This window comes from Triticum urartu, chromosome 6A (genome assembly GCF_056163025.1).
Source record: "Triticum urartu cultivar PI428250 chromosome 6A, HENAU_Tu73, whole genome shotgun sequence".
Taxonomy (NCBI): Eukaryota; Viridiplantae; Streptophyta; class Magnoliopsida; order Poales; family Poaceae; genus Triticum; species Triticum urartu.
In genome coordinates this window covers 446,516,235-446,542,627 of record NC_141878.1, presented here as the reverse complement: position 1 = coordinate 446,542,627, position 26,393 = coordinate 446,516,235, and the positions used below count along the sequence as shown (strand labels likewise).

The window sequence follows — 26,393 nt, the reverse complement described above, 5'->3', positions numbered from 1 at the left end:
TTGGCGGAACTATATACCTCTCGGATTGTCTCTCTGCATGGTATTCCACAAGTGATCTCTTCAGACCGTGGCAGCATCTTTACATCCAAGTTTTGGGATTCTTTTCAGAAGGCCATGGGCACCAACATCCGCTTCAGCACATCTTTCCATCCTCAAACTAGCGGTTAAGTCGAGCGTGTCAACCAGATTCTTGAAGATATGCTCAGAGCTTGTGTGATCTCCTTCGGCATGAAGTGGGAGGATCGTCTTCCTTATGCTGAATTCTCCTACAACAACAGTTTTCAAGCAAGTTCGGGCAAGGCCCCATTTGAAATTCTGTATGGTAGGAAGTGCCGTACCCCTCTCAACTGGTCTGAAACCGGTGAACGTCAGCTTTTGGGTAATGACTTAATCACAGAGGCATAGGAAATGTGCAAAGTCATTCGTGATAACCTCAAAGCAGCCCAATCCCGCCAGAAGAGCTACTATGATAGTAAGCACCGTGATTTGGCTTTCGAGATCGGAGATCATGCTTACCTCCGCGTCTCTCCTATGAAAGGTACTCATCGCTTCAGTATCAAAGGGAAGCTTGCCCCCAGATACGTGGGACCTTTCAAGATTGTCAGCAAGAGAGGCGACCTCACCTATCAACTCGAGCTTCCTTCAAACTTTGCGAATGTTCATGATGTGTTCCATGTCTCTCAGCTCCGAAAGTGCTTCAAGACTCCTGACCGCACCGTCAACTTCGAGGACATTGAGCTCCAAGAAGATCTCTCCTATCGTGAGCACCCAGTTGCTATTCTTGAAGAGACTGAACGCAAGACTCGCAACAAGTCAATCAAATTTCTCAAAGTCAAGTGGTCACACCATTCCGACCGTGAAGCTACCTGGGAACGCGAGGATCACCTCCGTTCTGAGTACCCGGCGTTCTTTCAGTCCTAGATCTCGGGACGAGATCCTTTCGTAGTGGTGGAGTGTTGTAACACCCCGGATGTAACTTTTGTTGGAAATATGCCCTAGAGGCAATAATAAATTAGTTATTATTATATTTCCTTGTTCATGATAATCGTTTATTATCCATGCTATAATTGTATTGATAGGAAACTCAGATACATGTGTGGATATATAGACAACACCATGTCCCTAGTGAGCCTCTAGTTGACTAGCTCGTTGATCAATAGATGGTTACGTTTCCTGACCATGGACATTGGATGTCGTTGATAACGGGATCACATCATTAGGAGAATGATGTGATGGACAAGACCCAATCCTAAGCCTAGCACAAAGATCGTGTAGTTCGTATGCTAAAGCTTTTCTAAATGTCAAGTATCATTCCTTAGACCATGAGATTGTGCAACTCCCGGATACCGTAGGAATGCTTTGGGTGTATCAAACGTCACAACGTAACTGGGTGACTATAAAGGTGCATTACAGGTATCTCCGAAAGTGTCTGTTGGGTTGGCACGAATCGAGACTGGGATTTGTCACTCCGTGTAAACGGAGAAGTATCTCTGGGCCCACTCGGTAGGACATCATCATATGCGCAATGTGACCAAAGAGTTGATCACGGGATGATGTGTTACGGAACGAGTAAAGAGACTTGCCGGTAACGAGATTGAACAAGGTATCTGGATACCGACGATCGAATCTCGGGCAAGTAACATACCGCTAGACAAAGGGAATTGTATACGGGATTGATTAAGTCCTTGACATCGTGGTTCATCCGATGAGATCGTCGTGGAACATGTGGGAGCCAACATGGGTATCCAGATCCCGCTGTTGGTTATTGACCGGAGAACGTCTCGGTCATGTCTGCATGTCTCCCGAACCCGTAGGGTCTACACACTTAAGGTTCGATGACGCTAGGGTTATAAAGGAAGCTTGTATGTGGTTACCGAATGTCGTTCGGAGTCCCGGATGAGATCCCGGACGTCACGAGGAGTTCCGGAATGGTCCGGAGGTAAAGATTTATATATAGGAAGTCCTGTTTCGGCCATCGGGACAAGTTTCGGGGTCATCGGTATTGTACTGGGACCACCGGAAGGGTCCCCGGGGCCCACCGGGTGGGGCCACCTATCCCGGAGGGTCCCATGGGCTGAAGTGGGAAGGGATCCAGCCCAAAGTGGGCTGGGGCGCCACTTCCCTTATGGCCCATGCGCCTAGGGTGAAGAGGGAACCCTAAGGAAGAGTCCCAAGGAGGGAAGGCACCTCCTAGGTGCCTTGGGGGGGAGGGAAACCTCCCCTGGCCGCCGCCCCCTTGGAGATTGGATCTCCTAGGGGCTGGCGCACCCCCCCTTGGGATTCCTATATATAGTGAGGGTAGGAGGGCCTCTTGAGACACACCTTTGCCTTTGGTGCAGCCCCTCCCTCTCTCCCAAGTCCTTCTCCTCTCCCGTGGTGCTTGGCGAAGCCCTGCAGGATTGCCACGCTCCTCCACCACCACCGTGCCGTTGTGCTGCTGTTGGATGGAGTCTTCCTCAACCTCTCCCTCTCTCCTTGCTGGATCAAGGCATGGGAGACGTCACCGGGCTGTACGTGTGTTGAACGCGGAGGTGCCGTCCGTTCGGCACTAGGATCATCGGTGATTTGAATCACGACGAGTACGACTCCATCAACCCCGTTCACTTGAACGCTTCCGCTTAGCGATCTACAAGGGTATGTAGATGCACTCTCCTTCCCCTCGTTGCTAGTCTCTCCATAGATAGATCTTGGTGACACGTAGGAAAATTTTGAATTTCTGCTACGTTCCCCAACAGTGGCATCATGAGCTAGGTCTATTGCGTAGATTCTATGCACGAGTAGAACACAAAGTAGTTGTGGGCGTTGATTTTGTCAATTTACTTGCCGTTACTAGTCTTATCTTGATTCGGCGGCATCGTGGGATGAAGCGGCCCGGACCAACCTTACACGTACTCTTACGTGAGACCGGTTCCACCGACAAACATGCACTAGTTGCATAAGGTGGCTAGCGGGTGTCTGTCTCTCCCACTTTAGTCGGATCGGATTCGATGAAAAGGGTCCTTATGAAGGGTAAATAGCAATTGGCATATCACATTGTGGTTTTGCGTAGGTAAGAAACGTTCTTGCTAGAAACCCATAGCAGCCACGTAAAACATGCAAACAACAATTAGAGGACGTCTAACTTGTTTTTGCAGGGTATGCTATGTGATGTGATATGGCCAAAAGGATGTGATGAATGATATATGTGATGTATGAGATTGATCATGTTCTTGTCAAGGGGAATCATGACTTGCATGTCGATGACGAGACAACTTCAAGAAGACACGATGATGGAGATCATGATGATGGAGATCATGGTGTCATGCCGGTGACAAGATGATCATGGAGCCCCAAGATGGAGATCAAAGGAGCCATATGATATTGGCCATATCATGTCACTATTATTTGATTGCATGTGATGTTTATCATGTTTATACATCTTATTTGCTTAGAACGACGGTAGTAAATAAGATGATCCCTTACAACAATTTCAAGAAGTGTTCTCCCCTAACTGTGCACCGTTGCTACAGTTCGTCGTTTCGAAGCACCACGTGTTAATCGGGTGTGATAGATCCTTACGTTCACATACAACGGGTGTAAGACAGTTTTACACATGCAAAAACACTTAGGGTTAACTTGACGAGCCTAGCATGTATAGACATGGCCTCGGAACACAGAAGACCGAAAGGTCGAGCATGAGTCGTATAGAAGATACGATCAACATGATGATGTTCACCGACGTTGACTAGTCCGTCTCATGCACAGATCGGACACGGCCTAGTTGACTCGGATCATGTAATCACTCAGATGACTAGAGGGATGTCTATCTAAGTGGGAGTTCATAAGATGAACTTAATTATCATGAACATAGTCAAAAGGATTTTGCAAATTATGTCGTAGCTCGCGCTTTAGTTCTACTGTTTAGTTATGTTCCTAGAGAAAAATTAGTTGAAAGTTGATAGTAGCAATTATGCGGACTAGGTCCGTAAACTGAGGATTGTCCTCATTGCTTCTTAGAAGGCTTATGTCCTTAATGCACCGCTCAGTGTGCTAAACCTCGAACGTTGTGTGTGGATGTTGCGAACATCTGACATACACGTTTTGATAACTACATGATAGTTCAGTTAAACGGTTTAGAGTTGAGGCACCAAAGACGTTTTTGAAACATCACGAAACATATGAGATGTTTTGAGGGCTGAAATTGGGATTTCAAGCTCGTGCCCACGTCAAGAGGTATAAGACCTCCGACGATTTTCTTAACCTGCAAACTAAGGAGAAAAGCTCAATTGTTGAGCTTGTGCTCGGATTGTCTGAGTACAACAATCATTTGAATCAAGTGGGAGTTGATCTTCCAAATAAGATAGTGATGTTTCTCCGAAGTCATTACCACCAAGCTGCTAGAGCTTCGTGATGAACTATAATATATCGGGGACATGTATGATGATCCTTGAGATGTTCGTGATGTTTGACACCACAAAAGTAGAAATCAAGAAGGAGCATCAATTGTTGATGGTTGGTGAAACCACTAGTTTCAAGAAGGGTAAGGGCAAGAAGGGATACTTCATGAAACGTTAATTCAGCTGCTGCTCTAGTGAAGAAACCCAAGGTTGAACCCAAACCCGAGACTAAGTGCTTCTGTAATAAGGGGAACAGCCACTGGAGCAGAATTACCCTAGATACTTGGTAGATGAGAAGGCTGGCAAGGTCGATGGAAGTATATTGGATATACATTGTGTTGATGTGTACTTTACTAGTACTCCTAGTAGCACCAGGGTATTAGATACCGGTTCGGTTGCTAAGTGTTAGTAACTCGAAATAAAAGCTACGGAATTAAACGGAGACTAGCTAAAGGTGAGCTGACGATATGTGTTGGAAGTGTTTCCAATGTTGATATGATCAAACATCGCAAGCTCTCTCTACCATCGAGTTTGGTGTTTGTGTTGAGCATAGACATGATTGGATTATGTCTATCGCGATACGGTTATTCATTCAAGGAGAATAATGGTTACTCTGTTTATTTGAATAATACCTTCAATGGTCTTACGCCTAAAATGAATGGTTCATTGAATCTCGATCGTAGTGATACACATGTTCATGCCAAAAGATATAAGATAGTAATGATAGTACCACCTACTTGTGGCACTGCCACGTAAGTCATATCGGTATAAAACACATGAAGAAACTCCATGTTGATGGATCTTTGGGCTCACTCGTTTTTGAAAAGTTTGGGACATGCGAACCATGTCTATTGGTATATATGCATGAAGAAACTCCATGCAAATGGACCGTTTTGTACTCGCTTGATTTTGAATCACTTGAGACATGCAAATCATACCACATGGGCAAGATGACTGAAAGCCTCGTTTTCAGTAAAATGGAATAAGAAAGCAACTTGTTGGAAGTAATACATTTTTGATGTGTGCAGTCCAATGAGTGCTGAGGCATGTAGTGGATATCGTTATGTTCTTACTTCATAGATGATTTGAGTAGATGTTGAGTATATTTACTTGATGAATCATGAGTCTGAATTATTGAAAGGTTCAAGTAATTTCAGGGTGAAGTTGAAAGATCGTCATGACAAGAGGATAAAATATCTATGATATGATCGTAGAGATGAATATCTGAATTACGAGTTTGGCATGGAATTAAGACATTGTGGAAATTGTTTCACAACTGATACAGCCTGGAACACCACAGTGTGATGGTGTGTCCGAACATCATAACTGCACCCTATTGGATATGATGCATACCATGATGTCTCTTATCAAATTACCACAATGGTTTATGGGTTAGGCATTAGAGACAACCACATTCACTTTAAATAGGGCACCACGTAATTCCGATGAGATGACACCGTATGAACTATGGTTTAGAGAAACCTAAGCTGTCATTTCTTAAAAGTTTGGGGCTGTGACGCTTATGTGAAAAAGTTTCAGGCCGATAAGCTCGAACCCAAAGCGGATAAATGCATCTTCATAGGACACCCAAAACAGTTGGGTATACCTCCCGTCTCAGATTCGGAAGCAATAAGGGATTGTTTCTAGAATCAGGTCCTTTTCTGAGGAAAAGTTTCTCTCGAAAGAATTGAGTGGGAGGATGGTGGAGACTTGATGAGGTTATTGAACCGTTACTTCAACTAGTGTATAGCAGGGCACAAAGAGTTGTTCCTGTGGCACCTACACCAATTGAAGTGGAAGCTTATGATATTGATCATGAGACTTCAGATCAAGTCACTACCAAACATCGTAGGATGACAAGGATGCGTACTACTTCAGAATGGAACGTAACCCTATCTTGAAAGTCATGTTGCTGGACAACAATGAGCCTACAAGCTATGGAGAAGCGATGGTGGGCCTGGATTCCAATAAATGGCCCGAGGCCATAAAATCCGAGGTAGGATCCATGTATGGAAACAAAGTGTAGACTTTGACAGAACAGCTCGATGGTCGTGAGGCTGTTGAGTATAGATGGATTTTAAAAGGAAGGCGGACAATGATGGTAAATGTCACCATTAAGAAAGCTCGACTTGTCGTTAAGATGTTTTCCGACAAGTTCAAGGAGTTGACTACGATGAGACTTTCTCACTCGTAGCGATGCTAAGAGTCTGTTGGAATTATATTAGCGATTACTGCATTATTTATGAAATCTTGCAGATAGGATGTCAAAACATAGTTTCCTCGACTATTTTCTGAGGAAAGGTTGTATGTGATACAACCGGAAGGTTTTGTCAATCCTGAAATATGCTAATAAGTATGCAAAGCTCCAGCAATCCTTCTAAGGACTGGAGTAAGCATCTCGGAGTTGGAATGTATGCTTTGATGATGATCAAAGATTTTGGGTGTATACGAAGTTTATGAGAAACTGGTATTTCCAAAGAAGTGAGTGGGAGCACTATAGAATTTCTGATGAGTATATGTTGTTGACATATTATTGATCAGAATGACGTAGAATTTCTGGAAAGCATATAGGGTTATTTGGAAAGTGTTTTTCAATGGAAAACCTAGATTAAGCTACTTGAGCATTGAGCATCAAGATCTATAAGGATAGATCAAAACGCTTAATGGTACTTTCAAATGAGCACATACCTTGATATGATCATGAAGGTGTTCAAGATGGATCAGTCAAAGAAGGAGTTCTTGCCTGAGTTGTAAGGTATGAAGTTAAGACTTAAAGCTCGACCACGGCAGAATAGAGAGAAAGGACGAAGGTCGTCCCCTATGCTTAAGACATAGGCTCTACAGTATGCTATGCTGAGTACCGCACCTGAAGTGTGCCTTGCCATGAGTCAGTCAAGGGGTACAAGAGTGATCCAAGAATGGATCACAGTACAGCGGTCAAAGTTATCCTTAGTAACTAGTGGACTAAGGAAGTTTCTCGGTTATGGAGGTGGTAAAAAGAGTTCGTCGTAAAGGGTTACGTCGATGCAAGCTTAACACCTATCCGGATAGCTCTGAGTAGAGATACCGGATGCATATAATGGAGCAACAATTTAGAATAGCTCCAAGTAGAACAGTTATTTGGAATAGCTCCAAATAGAGCGTGGTAGCTACATCTAGGAGATGACATAGAGATTTGTAAAGCACACACGGATCTGAAAGGTTCGGACCCGTTGACTAAAACCTCTCTCACAAGCAACATGATCAAACCTAAAACTCATTGAGTGTTAATCACATAGTGATGTGAACTAGACTACTGACTCTAGTAAACTCTTGGGTGTTAGTCACATGGCGATGTGACCTGTGAGTGTTAATCACATGGCGATGTGAACTAGATTATTGACTCTAGTGCAAGTGGGAGACTGTTGGAAATATGCCCTAGAGGCAATAATAAATTAGTTATTATTATATTTCCTTGTTCATGATAATCGTTTATTATCCATGCTATAATTGTATTGATAGGAAACTCAGATACATGTGTGGATATATAGACAACACCATGTCCCTAGTGAGCCTCTAGTTGACTAGCTCGTTGATCAATAGATGGTTACGTTTCCTGACCATGGACATTGGATGTCGTTGATAACGGGATCACATCATTAGGAGAATGATGTGATGGACAAGACCCAATCCTAAGCCTAGCACAAAGATCGTGTAGTTCGTATGCTAAAGCTTTTCTAAATGTCAAGTATCATTTCCTTAGACCATGAGATTGTGCAACTCCCGGATACCGCAGGAATGCTTTGGGTGTATCAAACATCACAATGTAACTGGGTGACTATAAAGGTGCATTACAGGTATCTCTGAAAGTGTCTGTTGGGTTGGCACGAATCGAGACTGGGATTTGTCACTCCGTGTAAACGGAGAGGTATCTCTGGGCCCACTCGGTAGGACATCATCATATGCGCAATGTGACCAAAGAGTTGATCACGGGATGATGTGTTACGGAACGAGTAAAGAGACTTGCCGGTAACGAGATTGAACAAGGTATCTGGATACCGACGATCGAATCTCGGGCAAGTAACATACCGCTAGACAAAGGGAATTGTATACGGGATTGATTAAGTCCTTGACATCGTGGTTCATCCGATGAGATCGTCGTGGAACATGTGGGAGCCAACATGGGTATCCAGATCCCGCTGTTGGTTATTGACCGGAGAACGTCTCGGTCATGTCTGCATGTCTTCCGAACCCGTAGGGTCTACACACTTAAGGTTCGATGACGCTAGGGTTATAAAGGAAGCTTATATGTGGTTACCGAATGTCGTTCGGAGTCCCGGATGAGATCCCGGACGTCACGAGGAGTTCCGGAATGGTCCGGAGGTAAAGATTTATATATAGGAAGTCCTGTTTCGGCCATCGGGACAAGTTTCGGGGTCATCGGTATTGTACCGGGACCACCGGAAGGGTCCCCGGGGCCCACCGGGTGGGGCCACCTATCCCGGAGGGTCCCATGGGCTGAAGTGGGAAGGGATCCAGCCCAAAGTGGGCTGGGGCGCCACTTCCCTTATGGCCCATGCGCCTAGGGTGAAGAGGGAACCCTAAGGAAGAGTCCCAAGGAGGGAAGGCACCTCCTAGGTGCCTTGGGGGGAGGGAAACCTCCCCTGGCCGCCGCCCCCTTGGAGATTGGATCTCCTAGGGGCTGGCGCACCCCCCCTTGGGATTCCTATATATAGTGAGGGTAGGAGGGCCTCTTGAGACACACCTTTGCCTTTGGTGCAGCCCCTCCCTCTCTCCCAAGTCCTTCTCCTCTCCCGTGGTGCTTGGCGAAGCCCTGCAGGATTGCCACGCTCCTCCACCACCACCATGCCGTTGTGCTGCTATTGGATGGAGTCTTCCTCAACCTCTCCCTCTCTCCTTGCTGGATCAAGGCATGGGAGACGTCACCGGGCTGTACGTGTGTTGAACGCGGAGGTGCCGTCCGTTCGGCACTAGGATCATCGGTGATTTGAATCACGACGAGTACGACTCCATCAACCCCGTTCACTTGAACGCTTCCGCTTAGCAATCTACAAGGGTATGTAGATGCACTCTCCTTCCCCTCGTTGCTAGTCTCTCCATAGATAGATCTTGGTGACACGTAGGAAAATTTTGAATTTCTGCTACGTTCCCCAACAACTTTCCCAATTTGTACTCCAACTCTTGTCGTTTCCGGCATTAAGTTATTTTATTTTCTCGGGTTCGGGTCTTTGTCTCCGTGTGTTGTTGTCATTGTCATGCATCTCATATCATGTCATCATGTGCATTGCATTTGCATACGTGTTTGTCTCATGCATTCGAGCTTTTTCCCCGTTGTTCGTTTTGCATTCCGGCGCTTCGATCTCCTCCGGTGGTCATTTCTACCTTTCTTTCATGTGTGGGGATTAAACATTTCCGAATTGGACCTAGACTTTCCAAGCGGCCTTGGTTTACTACCGGTAGACCGCGTGTCAAGTTTTGTGCCATTTGGACTTCGTTTGATACTCCAACGGTTAACCGAGGGACCGAAAAGGCCTCGTGTGTGTTGCAGCCCAACACCCTTCCAATTTGGCCCAAAACCCACCTAAACCCTCTCCATCATCTAGAGCGTTCGATCACGATCGCATGGCTGAAAACCGCACCTCATTTGGACTCTCCTAGCTCCCCCTATGCCTATATATAGCCCCTCCTCCGAAAATCCCGGATCCCCTCTTCAAACCCTAAAAAAAATCCATCTCCGCCGCAGCCGAACGTGTCCGGGCGGAGCCGGACAACGTCCGACCCAGCCGCCTCCGCCACATGTCGCCCCGGGATTCGCCCGCGCCCGGTCCCCAGATTGCCGCGCCGCCCGGGCACGGGAAGCCCAAGGCCGGCCCCCGCGGCCCGCTCCCTCGCCCCGCCTCCTCGCGCCCGAGGCGCCGCCCGGCCCCGCCCGGCCGGAGCGCGCCGCCGCCTCCGCCGCTCCGCCTCGACGCCGGCGCCCGCCGCTCTGCCGCCACCTCGACCCGGTCCGGCCGCCCGCCGCCTTCGCGCCTCGCCGTGCGCGAGCTCGCCGCCGCCTCCCCGCCGTCACGCCGACTCCGGCGACCGGCCTCGCCCCGCCGCCTCTCCGCCGTCACGTCGGCTCCGGCGAGCTCCCTCCCCGCCGGTGAACAGTGCCCCGACGAACCTCGTTATTCGCGCCGTCCGGATCTGAGATCTGTTTTTTTAGGGTTGACTTTTCTCAGAAAACCCTAGCCCATATGCTCATGTTCATAGCCTTGTAACTTTGCATCCGTAGCTTCATTTTGGCATATAGCATATCAAAATGTTCATCTCAGAGAGTACATCATTTCATTCCATTGCATCATTTTCATTTGAGTTCATCTTGATGCCCGAAATGCTGTTAGAAGAGGGCTACTTGAGATATTTGTCAGATCTGCTGCTCCATTTAGCTTTTTGTCATTTTTGCCATGATTATTGTGTGCATGATATGCCCATGAGTACTACATGTGTTTTGATAAGGGTTTTGTCATCTTTCCAGAGGTACAACCCATGTATTTTTGTGATGTGTGTGGTGACTAGCACAAGCTTGCAAAGTGGTGCACTTGGTAATTCTGATTTCAGGGACTTAGCATTTCCACTAAGTCCTTGAGCTCTTTATCTCATATGGCCATATGTTCATGTTGTTTTCTAGCGATCCGTGCCTCTTTTGAGGATGATCAGTAAGGATGTTTTGTTATCTTGTAGTGCTCTATCCAGCCATGTCCTTGTTTGCAATTTTGGAGCACCCTAGCTTGAGTCAATCGAGCTCTACTTTTGCTACTTTGTGAATCTAGGCAGATTGTCAACTTGTTTGCAATTTTTCCGATAATGTTGTAGTTGATCCGTGCATGCTATGCTATTGTTCTTGCCATGTCTAGCTTGCATTTTGTGTATTCTTAATGGGTGTATGCTTAGCTTGTCATAACTTGCTCTGTAGTGAGTGCATCGAGCTCGTAAACATGCCTACTTGAGTTATGTTTCAGCATGTGCCAGTTTTCACTAAGTCTGAAAACTGATTATGTTTTTGCTATGTTCACATGCTTGCAATTGTATTTTCTGATCCCTTTTGGCTCAAGGTCACTAAGGGACTTTTGTTAAGCTCTTTGAGTAGCTCCATGACATGCTTTACTTTTCCATGTTCAGGTCCTGTAGCATGTAGTTTTGTTGCTCCGAAGAGTGCTATCTGATCTGAAATTCTAGACAAGTGTTGATTTCACTAAGTCTGAAATCTGTTTGCTATATGCATTTTTGCCATGCTTGTTTGAACCTGTTAATGGATGAATTGGCCATAGCTCACTGCTAGACTTTTGTTAAGCATCATGAATATATCCCTGCCATGTATTTTGTTGTCATGTTTGGGTGCTGTAGCATGTTCATCCCGTTGCATTTAGATGGCTACTTGCTGTAAATCGCAGACCGGTGTCATATTTGAATCGCTTGCCATTTCCAAACCGTAACTCCGATTCCATCGTTCTTTATATCTTTTTCAAGCGATTTCATCTCATATTTCCAGTGGCACACTTGGATTCCCAAGTTGAGGCCAGGTTCATGTATCCCTTGTCAAATCTTGCATATGCATCCCGCATCGCATCCCGCATAGCATATCATCTTTGCATCATCTTGTTTGGTCCTTGCACGTGGTTGATTGTGTCCTTGTTGCTTGTTTGTCTTGTTTGGGTAGAGCCGGGAGACGAGTTCGCTAACGAGGAGCCCGTTGAGTTTGCTTTCGAGGATCCAGTCAACTCTGACAACTGTGCAGGCAAGATGATCATACCCTCGAAATCACTACTATCTTTGCTATGCTAGTTTGCTCGCTCTTTTGCTATGCCAATGCTATGATGCCTACCACTTGCTTTCAAGCCTCCCAAATTGCCATGTCAAACCTCTAACCCACCATGTCCTAGCAAACCGTTGATTGGCTATGTTACCGCTTTGCTCAGCCCCTCTTATATTGTTGCTAGTTGCAGGTGAAGATTGGAGGCCATTCCTTGTTGGAACATTTATTTACTTGTTGGGATATCATTATATTATCTTGTTATCTTAATGCATCTATATACTTGGTGAAGGGTGGAAGGCTCGGCCTCTCGTCTAGTGTTTTGTTCCACTCTTGCCGCCCTAGTTTCCGTCATATCGGTGTTATGTTCCCGGATTTTGCATTCCTTACGCGGTTGGGTTATAATGGGAACCCCTTGATAGTTCGTCTTGATTAAAGCTTTTCCAGCAATGCCCAACCTTGGTTTTACCTTTTGCCACCTAGCCTCTTTTTCCCCTGGGTTTCCGGAGCCCGAGGGTCATCTTATTTTAGCCCCCCCCCCGGGCCAGTGCTCCTCTGAGTGTTGGTCCCACCGAGCGATGTCCGGGGCTACCAGGGGCAACTCTGGGCTGGCCTACCCGACGTCTGGCTCATCTGAGTGTGCCCTGAGAAAGAGATATGTGCATCTCCTATCGGGATTTGTCGGCACATTTAGGCGGTGTTGCTGGTCTTGTTTTAACCTGTCGAAGTGTCTTGAAGAACCGAGATACCGAGTCTGATCGGAACGTCTTGGGAGGAGGTCTATTCCTTTGTTGACCGTGAGAGCTTGTCATGGGCTAAGTTGGGACTCCCCTGCGGGGATTTGAACTTTCGAAAGCCGTGCCCGCGGTTATGGGCAGATGGGAATTTGTTAACGTCCGGTTGTAGATAACTTGAACCTTAACTTAACTAAAATGAATCAACTGAGTGTGTTACCGTGATGGCCTCTTCTCGGCGGAGTCCGGGAAGTGGACACGGTGTTGGAGTAATGCTTGTGTAGATTGTTCTCTAATTTCTCGCTCGCGCTTTGCCTCCTCTTCTCGCTCTCTTTTGCGAATAAGTTAGCCACCATATTTTTGCTAGTCGCTTGCTGCAGCTCCACATATTTTACCTTTCCTTACCTATAAGCTTAAATAGTCTTGATTGCGAGGGCGCGAGATTGCTGAGTCCCTGTGGCTCACAGATTACTATTACACTAGATGCAGGGCCTGATGATTTCGCTCCAGGTGACGCGCTCAAGCTCAAGTGGGAGTTCGACGAAGACTCTCAACGTTACTATGTTTCTTTTCCTGATGATCAGTAGTGGTGCCCAGTTGGGGGTGATCGGGACCGTGTCGCTTGTTGGGTTATCTTTTATTTTGGCGCCGTAGTCGGGCCATGAGTGTTTGGATGATGTAATGTTATTTATGTACTTGATTGACGTGGCGAGTGTAAGCCAACTATGTTATCTCCCCTTTTATTACATATATATTACATGGGATGTTGTGAAGATTGCCTAACTTGCGACATATGCCTTCAATGCGATTATTCCTCTAAGTCGTGCCTCGACAAGTGGGAGATACAGTCGCATCGAGGGTGTTACACCCTTCTTCTTAAAGGTAGTATTCTGCTGGACAGCGTTCTTTCCCTTGAACTTGTGGAAGTTCTTCTGCACCACATTGGCGCTAGAAGAACCCTCTGCCCCTTTCACGTGCGAGTCCTTTGCTCTCGAGTTCTGCTCAACACTGAGATGACCAATGACATCCTCAACAGAGAATTCACGTCTCAAGTGCTTGAGAGGAGTAGCAAAATTCCTCCAACTAGGAGGGAGTTTTGCAATAATGCAACCCGCGATAAACTTGTCCGGTAACTCACACTTCAGGAGCTCCAGCTCCTTAGCAATGCACTGTATCTCATGAGCCTGATCCAATACAGAACGGTTATCAACCATCCTGTAATCATGGAACTGATCCATGGCATACAGCTCACTACCAGCATCAGTTGCGCCGAATTTGACTTCGAGTGCATCCCACAAGTTTTTGGCAACACCCATATGAATATAGGCGTCAACCAACTTGTCTCCAATCACACTCAAAACTGCTCCCAGAAAGATTGTGGTTGCCTCCCTAAACGCCTTCTCCTGTTCAGGAGCAACCGTTTCTATGAGGGACACACCACCAACCCAGAACACGTTCATCGCTGTGAGCCACAAGGTGGTCCTAGTCTGCCAACGCTTAAAATGCGTCCCGGTAAACTTTTCCGGTTTCAGAGTAGCAGCAAAGCCTTGAATCGAAAAGTGCCTAAAATAAGGTTTTTTTATTGTTGAAAATATTAGCACTTTTCCGATTAGACTTATCCACGAGTTAACAGTAAGCATGGCATAAAAGATATGCATCTCATAGCGATACCTAAGCATACTAGCACGTACAGAATATAGAATCGAACCATCTATGAGCAGCACATATACGGCTAGCATAAGTACGAGTAAACGAGGGGTGAACAGATCATACCCTCCGGTTGGCCAGGCCAACGCGGCGGCGGCAGCAGCAGCCTCGGCGTCGTCCGTGGCCTTCTTCTTGGAGGCGGCGTCGTCGGCCATGGTGTCGATGCAGGGGAAGTAGTGGAAGCAGAGGCGAACGGAGTTGGGGACGGATCGGAAGCAGTCGCGTCGAGACGCTCCCCAAAAACCTTATTGCCGTTCTCCCGGGCAGGATCTCGAACGACAGGGTTCCGGAGGCACCTGCTCTCCCGACCAGCCGTGCACGCGATCGTCGGGATGGGATCGCCGGAGGCAGCACAGAGTGAGAAACAGTAGATGACAGCTAGGTCACGCGAGAGGGAGTGAGTGAACCAAACTTGGTTACTTCACTGGCCAGAGCCTTTTTATATAGTCCGTAAGAAAGAAAGTCGTGGGCCTTGCCGAGGCCCACGACCAAGTCGGCCCATTCCCGACAAGGGAGTCGTAGTTCCCGAGTCGACGAATAATCCCTGATTAATTAATTCATTTCTGAGCGGCAAAAATAAACTTCGGCTCATTCCCGCAACCCGCGGCGTGGCGAGGCGGGCGGCGGAGGAAGAGGAACGCGCGTGTACCACTCCTCTTCCCAAGCTCCCAGTGGCAAGTGGTAGAGCAGCCCTTATAAAGGGGTCTCAACTCTTCTCAACTAATAAGGTGTGACTAAACTTTCCACCACCTGCCATCTCATACATGGGCCTCAAGATTAACCAGGGATTAGTGTTTTATATGGCCTAAGCCCATCCATAATCCAACGGTCTCCGTACCTAGCACTGACTGGGCCTGCACGTGCTGCTGTGCTGGTTGATCCTGTCTACTTTGAGGTTGACCTCAAGGTGAGTGGAGCTGGGCAATCCGAGGATCAAGAGCTAATCTACGTAGCCTCTCCGTTCAGGAATACCCAGCCGCCTGATTCATCCCTGTTTACGTCTGTCTACACCAACAAGATCAGCGCACTCGACTTGACATTTGGCCACGTTGTTGGGTCAGTAGAGGCCTCAGTCAGTATGAAAGTCGTCCATGGGCCGTGGCCAGATGGTTTCGAGGCTCTTTTGCTGCAAGAACTGCCAGCATAAATGACATGACAGTTTGGTTGCTTGAGATCGGTGATGATAATGGGTTGCCTCTTGCTGATGATGGCACCATCAAGCTTCAACGCCATGTTGTTTGTGCTGAACTTCAAAAACGAGAGTATCTGGAAGTTTCTGTCAGCGCTTATGGCGTCGGTGGGCAACGATTTGATGACGGTCTGCATTTTACGCCTCAGGAACGCGGTAAACTTGAAGGTACAGTTAATGTTGATTCATGTGAGATTGAGGTCACTGTGACCTGGTCCCTAATCAAATTTTGCTAGGAGGAATCTAACTTCAGTGGTGTGTCTGGCCAGTTGACTGTTTACCCTCCTGTCCAAGTTCAAGATGTTTGAAGTGCTATTTTGTATTATTAACGTACATGACAATCCATATTACATATTGTTGCATGTATGGACAAAAGTTTGATATGTTGTCGTTCAGTATTTTGTGGTAAACGAATAGATTTTTTTTTTTTGCGGGGCAAAACGAATGCTTACTGGTACAGGCAAGTCGCTGGTTCAGCTTCCGCTGCCAACTTCTCGGCTAAAAGCTGAAATCTTTTAGATCAACTGCTGCGATTTTATTAACAACCAGCACTCTGATGCCACCAAGGCCAGTGTACAAGGTCAACAAAAAATGCATGTAGGCATGGTGTAAAAAACTGATACTCCCTTCGATCCATATTAATTCTCGCTTAAATGGATGTATCTATCATTAAAATATTTGTTAAATACATCCACCTCAGTGACAACTAATATGGATCAAAAGGAGTAAATAAAAAGTCCACATCTACCATGTGCCAAAATTGCACATTCAAATTCCACTCAAAGTTAGCTTCAAAAAGAAATATCCACTCAAAGCTTAAGAAACAAAAAAACATAATTCAGTCTATGAACAGCACCAAATTTAATTAGTTTGACTCACAGGAGGTACTCACCCATAAATCAATGTACTAAATGACTAATTCGCCCACTGACCCTTGGAAAAGTTATTTTGAATCTGGCCCCAACATTCATGCCTACCGAACTGACTACTATGGTACATGTAAACGCTCATTCTAACGAGGCTTGTTTGACCTATACGGTCCATGATCGTCGGTCGTGCCGCCGACAATGCACGGCCTTGTCCCGCCTAACGGACAGGCACAATAACCCACATGACCCCTGGCTTTTACAGATGGTAGACCATCCGAGAGCCTTCACATATCTGGTTCTTCGGATAAATATTATCGAATTTGCTATTTCATATCTAGATGTGAAATGGTTATCTCACATCTAAATCTTTCACCGTTGGATCGGCGTTGATTTTGTGGTTATCCTGCATCGTATTTGTCTCGCCGGTCTAGTACGCCGATATTGACGGGCCATTAATCGTTTTGTTTATCTCGGCCGTGTCTCAAGTCTTTGTCCGTCCTGTATGTAAATCTTAGGCAGCTTTTGGTCGGCCGTTTGTTTGTCACGTGCAGCCGCTTACCGTTGGTTCGTTGGCCCCTTCTTCCATTTTTCTTGCCGGCCTGCTATCGTGGGTCATTTTTTTTTTGAGGATCGTTACTTGTATTTTCTGGATCGTGGAGAATAGGAAGACTTAACGGACACCATATACAAAGGATCTGGTGTTAGCTTATGCTCTCACTCATTCTCTATTTAGGCACTTTCTCTCCCTTCATCTGTCCCATTTATTTGAGCTGCTTTTTTCCTTTTTGTTGTTATTCTCCTTTTTAATTTTTTCCCCTTTTTTCAAATTCATGATATTTTAAGTACATGAACATTTTTTGAAGTGTGTGACCACTTACTAAAATTCACAAAATTTTAATTTGTGAACACTTATTTGAATTTACATTTAAAAAATATGAATAAGGGTGTGTGTGTTTGTTTGGGTCCGCACTTGCATGTCTACTATCGACTCGTAACTAAGTGTGTGTGTGTGTACGTGCGCGTTTGTTGGGACCCCCGGTTGCAAGCCGACCATCGACTCACAACTAGGGGTGTGTGTATTTGTCAAGGGTCCCCAGTTGCATGTCAACCATTGACTTGCAACTAGGGGGTGTGTGTGTTATCGGTGCCCGATCATCAACTCGCGACTAGATGTGTGTGTTTGTTGAGGGTCTCCAGTTGTAAGCCGACCATCGACTCGCAACTAGGGGTGTATGTGTTTGTTGAGGGTCCAGAGTTGCATGTCCACTATCGACTAGCAACTAAGAGTGTGTGTGTTTGTAGAGGGTCCCCAACTGCATGCCGACCATCTACTCGCAACTAATGATGTGTGTGTTTTGTTGTGGCCCCAAGTTGCAAACGACCATCAACTCGCAACCAGGGGATGTGTATTTATCCGGGGCCCCAGTTGCAAGCCGACAGTCGACTCGCAACTAGGGGTGTGTGTGGGTTTGTCGAGGGTCCCCAGTTGCAAGTCGACCATTGATTCGCAACTAGGGGTGTGTGTGTTTGTCTGGGCCCCCAGTTGCAAGACGATTGTCGACTCGCAACAAGGTGTGTGTTTGTTTGTCGGGGCCCCAGTTGCAAGCCGACCATCCAACTCGCAACTAGTGCGTGCGTGCGTGCGTGCGTGCGTGCGTGCGTGCGTGCGTGTGTGTGTGTGTGTGTGTGTGTGTGTGTGTGTGTTTATCACGGCCCCAGTTGCAAGCCGACCTTTGACTCGCAACAGGTGTATTTGTGTGTTTGTCGAGATCCCTAGTTGCATGTCAACCATTGATTCGCGACTAAGGGTGTGCGTGTTTGTCTAAGGCTCCCAGTTGCAAGCCAACCATCGACTCGTGACTGGGGGGGAGGGGAGGAGAGTGTCTTTCTACGGGTCCATCGACTCAACAACCAAGGGCGCGTGTGTTTTGTCGAGGGCCCCTCATTTGCAAGCCGACCATTGACTCAACAACTAAGGGTGTATGTGTTTTGCTGGAGGCCCCAGTTGCAAGCCGACCATCGACTCGCAACAAGCTCGTAGTTTTGTAGTTGTCCCAGTTGCATGTCTATCCTCGGGTCACAAATGAGCTCGTAGTTGTCCTAGTTGGAAGTCCACCCCTGTATCGCAACTGAGCACGTGTTTTTTCATCTCAATTGCAAGTCCACGCTCGACTTGCAACTGGTCTTGTTTTTTGTTGTTGTCCCAGTTGCAAGTCCACCCTCTACACGCGAATGGTATCGTAATTTTGTGTAGTTGTCCAGATTGCAAGTCCGTCCTTGACTCGCAACTAGGATCGTAGTGTGTTTCATCCTAGTTGCAACTCCACCATTGACTTGCAACTCGACCTACGCATATGTTAAATGCGCAGCATACATTGTTTTAATACTCTGTGATTTTTTTTCAAAACAGTGTTATAAAATTTTAAACGCATGGTGAACATCTTTTTTTAAACAAGTGACAAGCAATTAATTTGTGAGCTTTTTTTAGTTTCACGAACATTTGAAGTTTCACGACTTTTTTAAAATTTACAAATGCTTTTATAAAGTTTGCAAAAATATTTTTTTGTATTTAAATACTAACATTTTTATGCAGAGAATTTATTAACATTTTGTTGTTTAGCACTTTTTTCCCATTTAATTCGATTTGTTTTCTGTGTGAGGTGTTGTAGAAATAGGCCTTACTATATCTCTGCTTTTCGTGGGAGATGTTGACAACCAAAATGAGAAAAGCTAGACCTATCTAGGTACGATCACAAAAGAAAAAGGAAAGGGACACTGCTCACTGTAGTAATGCCTAACAAGCAAGCAGACAAAAATAGCTGATGAGCTATCGTAGCGAAAGGTAAATTTGGCAAACTAGTCTAGTCAGCGTTGTAGCACACTGCTCACTGTAGCTGGACAACGACACATGCATGCAGTAGTGGTACAAGGCACACACAAAATGCCACACTGCGCGAAGACAAATCACAGCTTGATGCGCCCCGCCACAGGTCACGATGTATAATTTCCCGACAAACAAACAATATAAGAGATCGTTTAGTTATTACTAACAGAAGGTGATGTCATGTTAGATGTTAGATATTATCTCACATCTAGATAAGATATAGTCAGACCCAAATATTATTGGATAATGGAACCCAGCCAAGAACAACAGGGGTAAATCCACGTGGGAGGCACGAAAGGGGGGAGAATAACCATCGACCCCAATGAGTATCCAGGCCCACAGTCAAATTCAAAATCAAATGCCAGAATTGATGCCTCAATTGACTGAGAGCGCCCCAACCCCTAGGGAGCTTAGTGAATTTAAGGATAAGGATGTTAAAACTAAATCATAACCCCCATCAATTTAAAGAGTACATTACAAATCAGAAAGTTTCAATTTGAAGGGAACATCTCAATTTGCAGCTTGGCGCGTCCGAAACACCTCTTTGGCAACCCCACAATACATTATTTCACCACCAAGCCAAACAAGAAAATTCCAGCCAACAGGAGATCCACCAACCACATAAGACCCTTGCACTGTTTTCACGAGGTGCTTTGGGTGATTTGCCATCTCACTGCTTAGGGTTCCCTTTCCCTCTGATATTTTCTCTGCTGCACTCGCTGAGTTATCACTTGTCAGGCTTGGGTGGCCGGTGCACCATCATTTGCAATATTAGGAGGAACTGCAGGCTGACCTGTCGGAGGAACTTGATTTCTTTCTCCAGAAGGAATTGGCTCTGCGGGCTCATCCTTCACAGCTCCAGCTAAAGGCTTCTCTGACGGTTTCATGGGTTCAGAAGAGACGCCGAGATCAAGCCTCATTTTCTTGGAGAGTTCCATAACTGTCTTTATCTCTGAAACACAAAAAGGCAATGCATGTCAAGATCCAGCAAGTTGAAAGATAAAATGATGAATAAAACATGATATACCTCTGGCAGTTTAATTAGTTATTTTCACAACCTGGGAGAGTTTTGTAAACATCTACCATGATATGTAGGAATTCCTTAACGGAAAAAATGGATAGAAATGAAACAATATTTTGTATGAGTTACAGTATTGAAGAACATATTTTTGCATAACTAACACCGCCAAGAATCTAGAGCGACATGGTGCATAATAGGTTCGTCAGATGAAAAGGATGTTACTGCATAAACCCAATTTCTCACAGGTCAGTCATGAATGTAGAATCTAAGACATAAAGACAAGCTAATAAGTAGTTCATATGCTTCAATCTGCAGGATTGTATAACATAGACTGCATCAAGCTCAAAATGCAAATGCACAACTAGCTGATCCGCACGCAAAAAGGATCAACAAACTACGCTTCGCAAGAACTTGATTACAGAACCAACAAAAGAAAGATCAGTGTGATTAGCTAAAGTCTCAACTGTTACACCTTGGAAGTGGAATTTATGTTGGATAAGATCAGTGTCCCTTATTCTCTCTTTCAAGTATTGCTTGGCACAAAAAACCATGAGACAGCAAGTAACAGCTATGGTTCATCCACAGTATTGGTATATTTTATCCTAGCTCTCAAGCTTATGATATATTTCTAAAATGCATAAAATTATATTTGCTGGTAGTAACTAACCATTGAACAACAGCGCCAAACCAAATAGATACTTCTCCATAGACAGACCAATAAACTACTCAGAACCTATCCGGTACATCCCCTCCTTTCAGTGCTTATATACACCCCACACTAAAAGAATACTCATCGGTTCAATCCTCAGCTTGTGGACTTCACCACATTTGTTAGAGTTGTGTCGAATATTGTGTACAAGGTAGGTTGCAGTTGGACTATGAGTTGTATTGTGTTTACATAGGATGTGGAGTCGTGTCCTAGTAGGACACTTGTATCCTAGGCCTCTCTTATATAGCGGGGGTAGACACACGATGTAACCTATGCCAACATAATAGCACCGGAACGCAGGGGAAGCCGGCGGCATGTGCCGGTGTCTAGGGCGACCGGGTGCGGTATTGTAGCGGTGTCATGGGGAGGAGCGCCCATAGTCAGGCCCCAGGGATGTAGCCATACCGGTGAACCTCGTTAACAAATCTCGGTGTCGTGCTGGTGTGATTGCTTGGTCCTCGGATGATCGACGGTATGCCTCGGATTTATTCTAACAAGTGGTATCATGAGCTAGGTTATGAGGCGGTTATTCAGTTGATCTAGAGGTGAAGATATCGTGGAAGAATCAACTGTCGAGATTGGAAGAGACGACGTGACGTCACTATCGTGTGAACAACGCCAAGTTGAAAGATACTCGGAGTCGGCGAGGTCAGGACGTGGCCTGCGGCAACGCAGCTGGCAGCTGGGCCAAGTGCGGTCCGGCCGGAGGACGCGGTCACGCAGTCCAAGCAGGCGTGCGGCTGGAAGGGCTAGCGGCGTCGTACATGATTCGACGAGACTTGTGTGGTTCAGCGATATCAGCTGGATGCAATCAGACACAGACGAGTATGTTGGAGGTCTTGCTGATCGGATTTGGTTTCGGGAAGATGCGTGTGTAGCAGTGGATCGATCGAAGCGGCGCGGATCAACCTGGAGGTGATGCTGCCCAGGTGCGTGCAGGCAAGGCCTAGTGTGGTCTACGCGTGGAGATACGATGTGCAACACACCAACAAGCTTACGTGAGATTTGTTTGGACAAAAAAAAAGTCTTCGTGCATACACAAGAGAGGCTACAAGCAAACAGGGACAAGGAAAAGGAAAAATAGTGTTTTGTCTGGACGGAAGTTTTCCTTGCTGGGTCAAGTTTGTTGTGAGTGCCTTTCAGGGTGTGCGTGCAGCAAGGACAGCGACGGGCATATGGGCTTGGAGAAGTCTGGAGTGTGTCACGGCAGAATCATGAATACACAGGGCGTCCAAGATATGCACAGATGTGCGAGCGGTCATGGTGCAAGGTGGAGCATGGTTGTAGCCGGACAAGTTCGGCTGGGTCGGACAGGTCAGTCTGACAGATCGACGCGAGTCGGTTGGTACAGAAGACGGTGGTGGGATCGGTGAGGACGACATAGGAGCGTAATGCTGATGGTGACCGACTTCTGGGCGTGGAAACGCGTGGCGCATGCCCCGAGGGCTTGTGCGGCTTAGACAAGACTATGGCGCGGGATTGATTCAAGGTGGTGTATACATGGAGCTTGAAGTCGATGAGGCGCAGGGGTGGACTGATCATCTACCATGGAGTCATGTTGAAGGTGGAGCTGGAGTCTGACGGAAGACTTCACTTGGTGCTGATTGAGGGGCTACGGCGTAAGACGTCAGAGAGTCGAAGCCTATTTCAGCAGGAAAAGCGAGTGACATGCAGTTCGGATTGGAGCCCAGTGGTCTGATGGAAGCGTGAAACTCGTCATCAGTCGGTGATAATCCGTGGTACTCTGCAGTGGGGGTTGAGTGGTGTGGGTTCGCGACCTTTGAGACTCGACCGGGACAGCGGAGGCTCGCCGCGGTAATAGCGGCGAGGCGTGCGGTACGCACGGACATGGAGATGGGCCGGGGCTTGGTGGTTATACATGTGGTGAGACAACTGCGAATTTGACTCGGGATGATTACAAGCAATGGTGAAATTCCTTCCAAGTTTCAGACAGACGGTCAAGAAAGGAGCGGTGATGTTGAGTTCAGGTAACTCTTATGTGTGACACCCAATATGTGAGTTGTTCACTTTCACGCAGATCAGTGATCAGTGTGTGATGGCATTGGATTGATACTCCGGAAGTTGGGAGCATAATCTAGAGTAAAGAGGTAATTTTGCTCGAGTGTTGACTGTGGTCAAGAAAAGAAGGGACTACAAGTTGCAGGTGGAGTCATATGGGGTCTTTGGAGTAGCAGCGGTACTCATGGGATAAGCTCAAGTCCAATGTACATGGAAGTATGATGCATGGACAATTTCAGGGTGGTCGAGAATATTCGCCAAGGTGGAGTTTGTTAGAGTTGTGTCGAATATTGTGTACAAGGTAGGTTGCAGTTGGACTATGAGTTGTATTGTGTTTACATAGGATGTGGAGTCGTGTCCTAGTAGGACACTTGTATCCTAGGCCTCTCTTATATAGCGGGGGTAGACACATGATGTAACCTATGCCAACATAATAGCACCGGAACGCAAGGGAAGCCGGCGGCATGTGCCGGTGTCCAGGGCAACCGGGTGCGGTATTGTAGCGGTGTCATGGGGAGGAGCGCCCATAGTCAGGCCCCGGAGATGTAGCCATATCGGTGAACCTCGTTAACAAATCTCGGTGTCGTGCTCGTGTGATTGCTTGGTCCTCGGATGATCGACGGTATGCCTCGGATTTATTCTAACAACATTCTCCAGGTTAAGACAGCTCCCCTCTGCTGCCGGCAGTGTGGAAAGCATAACTGAGGATGCTTCTGAATGAAATTATGGTATGAAAAGGGGTTCATATTCGGATCCATGACCGAAGAACCTTTTGTTTCTCTATTTTTCTTTCCTGTACCCTAGGTCGTCTAAAATAACTGATGCCTTTCTAACATGGCATATGTTCGAGAGAGAGAAAAATACCTCTCAGAATCTCGCGAGCAGCATCGCTCTTCCGAAAATCAGTAGCTTCGTGAACCTTTAAAACAGAGGTAAACAGTTCAGAGCAAATTACCAGCTCAACAATGCATACCAAATATTTCATCAAACATAAGCACGTGAGAGTTCAGATTGGTAGATTTCTCCTGCGGTCTTGCAGCCTAAAATTTGCCAACAACCAAGTTTTCCTGAGGTAGTGAGGTTAAGAGAACAACTAGCTAGCCATTTCCACAATGCATAGCAACTGACTAGTATTGTGAAAAATATTACAGTGTGGCATGAGAGAGTGCGGACCTGGACGAAGCGGAGGCGGAGGTCGGCAACAGTGGCCCGGATCTTGTAGTAGGCGGAGGTGTGGAACCCCGCCTCCTCCAGCTTCCGCCTCTTGGGCGCCGGCGCATCGGGCTGAGGAGGAAAAGGAGGGGGGAAATGGGAGACCTTGGCCGCGATTTCCGGGGCTGGAGGAGGAGGAATTGGCCGACCGACGGTCTCGGCGGTTGCCGTCGGGGCGGCCATGTGGTAAGGACTATGAGAGACCTTGGCCGCAGGCTCCGTCGTTGTTGGAGGAGGAGGTGGTGGCGGAGCGGCGGTGTCGGCTCCTGCGGTCGGAGGGGATGGAGCTGGCAGCGGCGGCGCGGAGGTGTCGGCGGCTGCGGTCGGAGGGACTGGAGCAGGCGGCGGCGGGGCGGAGGTGTCGGCTGCTGCGGTCGGAGCAGCCATATCAGAAGAGGCAAGAGAGAACTTCGCCGCGGGCTCCGGGGCAACTGGAGTCAGCGGGGCGGCGGCGGTGTCGGCGGCTGCCGTCGGAGTGGCCATGTCACGGCGTGGCTAGGGAATGTGTTATTTTCGACTGCCGGCGGCGGCGTGCTTGGCCTGGCCTGGATCTCGGCTTCGGTGTGTGTCTGGTATCGATCCAAGCTAGACCCGCGGGCCGCCTTTTTCACCGGTAACTATTTTTTTTTACCCAAACCATAGATAGACGATAGTAAAACGAAGCAAATCCTGATGTTTTTTACAGCTAAAATTATCATCCGAAAAAAAACTAAAAGAAAACTGAAAACTGCCATCCGAAAATAAAGTTGTCACTCTCCCGTCACTAAATTTGCCATCACAAAGTTTAAATTGACATGTGTTTATGCCATACGTATGACACTTATTAGGATTTTTTTTAAACTTGAAGGCTTAAACTTTATGGAAAACGCTTACCGTCACCCGAAATGACGCACACATCGCTCGTCTTTGTGGCCGTCGGATATGATTTGATCGGATGGCTTGGGTAGCAGTCTATTTATGTCGAGTAATGTGATTGTATTAGAAAATATAGGTTAGACTGGGAAATATTCTGGCTTGTCTTATACTCCAAATAGATTATATACTCATATATATATATATATATATATATATATATATATATATATTCACGAGGCTCAAGCAAATACAACGACAATTTCACTAAACCTCTCTCGTCCTTCTAACATGGTATCAGCCTAATCACAATCCAAACCCTAGCCGCCGGCGCTTCCGCAACCGCACGCCGCCCCCGGGGCGGTCGGCCTCCATGACCACCGCCGGGGGCCGCGCCGCCCGTATGTAGGGTTCGTCCCCCGGCCATGTTGGCCGGCTGCTCTAGAGAGTTTTTTTCCCGATTCTTTGATACGAGTTTTCTCTCTCGCCGATCGCTTTGATCGGCGCCTTCTTTTTGATTTTCCGGTCTATGTGATCCGGTTTGCGTCGCCCACCACCGTCGTCGATCCCGTGTGCCTCTACTCCAACATCGGCGCGATCGACCGGCTTCTTCACCGACCAGGCAGCCTCGCGCGTCTGCCCGTCGATCGCCCCGATCCGGCGGCGTCCGCATGACTTCCCGCCGGTCGCCGTACCCGGCGGCCTCACGTCATGCGGCGACCCTTCACCGCCGCCATTCGCGTGACGGCCTATCCGTCGATCTACGCCGGCTGTCACCGCCCTGCTCCGACCGGGACTCCTGCATCACCCCGACCCGGCGGCCTCGCGCCATGCTGCGGCCAATCATAGCCGCCCTGCCGCCTGCCGCCGCCGGCTTCATCTCGGACTCCGCCGCCACCACGCCTCCACCGAGCGGCGTCCCCGACCTCGCGCGCGATCGGATTGATCACCCGCCCGCCGCCGCGATCCGTCTAATCTACACCGTGCGACCGATCCTGGCTCGTCGGTTGCGCGCGCCTCCGCAGG

At 47.2% G+C, this 26,393-nt stretch overlaps 1 protein-coding gene and 1 pseudogene across 1 annotated transcript; one reads left to right on the top strand and one right to left on the bottom strand.

Moving 5' to 3' along the window:
* Positions 1–16,037, top strand: part of LOC125515695 (uncharacterized) — a 38,623-nt pseudogene extending 22,586 nt beyond the window's left edge.
* Positions 16,038–19,901: 3,864 nt separating this feature from the next.
* On the bottom strand, positions 19,902–25,130 carry LOC125513971 (uncharacterized). The gene is made up of 4 exons (XM_087528298.1): positions 24,477–25,130; positions 24,168–24,222; positions 20,348–20,506; positions 19,902–20,273 (listed from the first exon to the last, which is right to left on the bottom strand). Exons 1-4 carry the CDS (start codon positions 24,996–24,998, stop codon positions 20,065–20,067), a joined length of 945 nt encoding a protein of 314 aa, XP_087384424.1. The 5' UTR covers positions 24,999–25,130; the 3' UTR covers positions 19,902–20,064.
* Positions 25,131–26,393: the final 1,263 nt, after the last annotated feature.

What these genes read in the sequence shown, in the direction of transcription:
- LOC125513971 (XM_087528298.1), bottom strand. Translation starts at nt 24,998, where the DNA reads ATGGCCACTCCGACGGCAGCCGCCGACACCGCCGCCGCCCCGCTGACT. An exon ending in TCCGCCTCCGCTTCGTCCAG is followed by an intron (nt 24,223 to 24,476) that starts GTCCGCACTCTC and finishes TCTGTTTTAAAG; the next exon opens with GTTCACGAAGCTACTGATTT. An exon ending in AAATCAAGTTCCTCCGACAG is followed by an intron (nt 20,274 to 20,347) that starts GTCAGCCTGCAG and finishes GTGATAACTCAG; the next exon opens with CGAGTGCAGCAGAGAAAATA.